The sequence below is a fragment of the Eimeria mitis genome, genomic scaffold (genome assembly GCF_000499745.2).
Source record: "Eimeria mitis Houghton genomic scaffold, Emh_scaff671, whole genome shotgun sequence".
Classification (NCBI taxonomy): Eukaryota; Apicomplexa; class Conoidasida; order Eucoccidiorida; family Eimeriidae; genus Eimeria; species Eimeria mitis.
This window is the reverse complement of record NW_013574837.1, coordinates 7,952-8,897: the sequence shown is the minus strand read 5'-3', so window position 1 is coordinate 8,897 and position 946 is coordinate 7,952. Positions and strand designations below refer to the sequence as shown.

Sequence of the window (946 nt, the reverse complement as noted above, 5' to 3'; positions counted from 1 at the left end):
GGGAGGAATGATAGATGTGCTGCTGCAGCACCCAACAGAGGAGACTAACAAAACAAAAAAGGAGACAGAAGAAAAGGAGACAGAAAAAAAGGAGACACACAACCAGCTGCTGAAGCACAAGAGACTGAGAGCTCTCCATATGCAGGGAACATGCGACCTGAGGCCCGGTAAGGGGACACTCTTCTGTCTCCTCCTGTCTCCTCCTGTCTCCTCCTGTCTCCTTCTGCCTCCCTTTGTCTCCTGTCTCCTGGTGTCTCCCCTGTCTCCTTCTGTCTCCTCCTGTCTCCTTTAGTCTCCTCCCGTCCCCTTTTGTCTCCTTCTGCCTCCTGTCTCCTCCTGTCTCCTTTTGTTTCCCCCTGTCTCCCTCTGTCTCCTCCTGTCTCCTTTTGTCTCCTTTCGCCTCCTGTCTCCTTCTTTTGTATCCTCCTGTCTCCTGTCTCCCTCTGTCTCTTATATCCTCCTATCTCCTTCTGTCTCTTGTATCCTCCTGACTCCTTCGGTCTCCTCGCGTCTCCCTCTGCCTCCTTCTGTCTCCTGTATCCTGTCTCCGTTTGTCTCCTCCCGTCTCCTCCTGTCTCCTTCTGTCCCCTTCTGTGTCCTCTTATTTCCTCATGTCTTCCCCCATCTCCGTGTGTCTCTTAGTGTCCCCTGCTGTCTCTCTCTGTCCCTTCTGGCCGTCGAAGCACCACCGGGCCCCCGCTTTACTCCTCTTGCTGCTGCTGTTGGTGCTGTAGACACTGCTGCTGCTGCTGTTGCTCCAGAGGCTACTGCTGCTGCATCTGCTGCTGCTGCCGCTGCTGCTGCTTCTGTTTGTGCTGCAGATGCTGCTGCCTGCCCTTCGCTGTTTGGTACATTTTGTCGCCTTAGAGCGGCAGAAGACGGCGCCGCTCCGCGCCTCTTCAACGCAAACTTCGGGGTAAGCCAGCTAGCTAGCTAGCTAGCTAGG

The 946-nt window shown here is 55.1% G+C and overlaps 1 protein-coding gene across 1 annotated transcript in view; it reads left to right on the top strand.

Annotated features, from left to right (window-relative positions):
* The window catches only part of EMH_0019300 (uncharacterized protein), a gene marked incomplete at both ends in the record, with an annotated part of 4,959 nt that overhangs the window by 3,214 nt on the left and 799 nt on the right, over nucleotides 1-946 (top strand). The window contains one exon of the mRNA XM_013501336.1: nucleotides 822-916. Coding sequence (XP_013356790.1) covers nucleotides 822-916 — 95 coding nt within the window. The remainder of the gene's footprint in view (nucleotides 1-821; nucleotides 917-946) is intronic.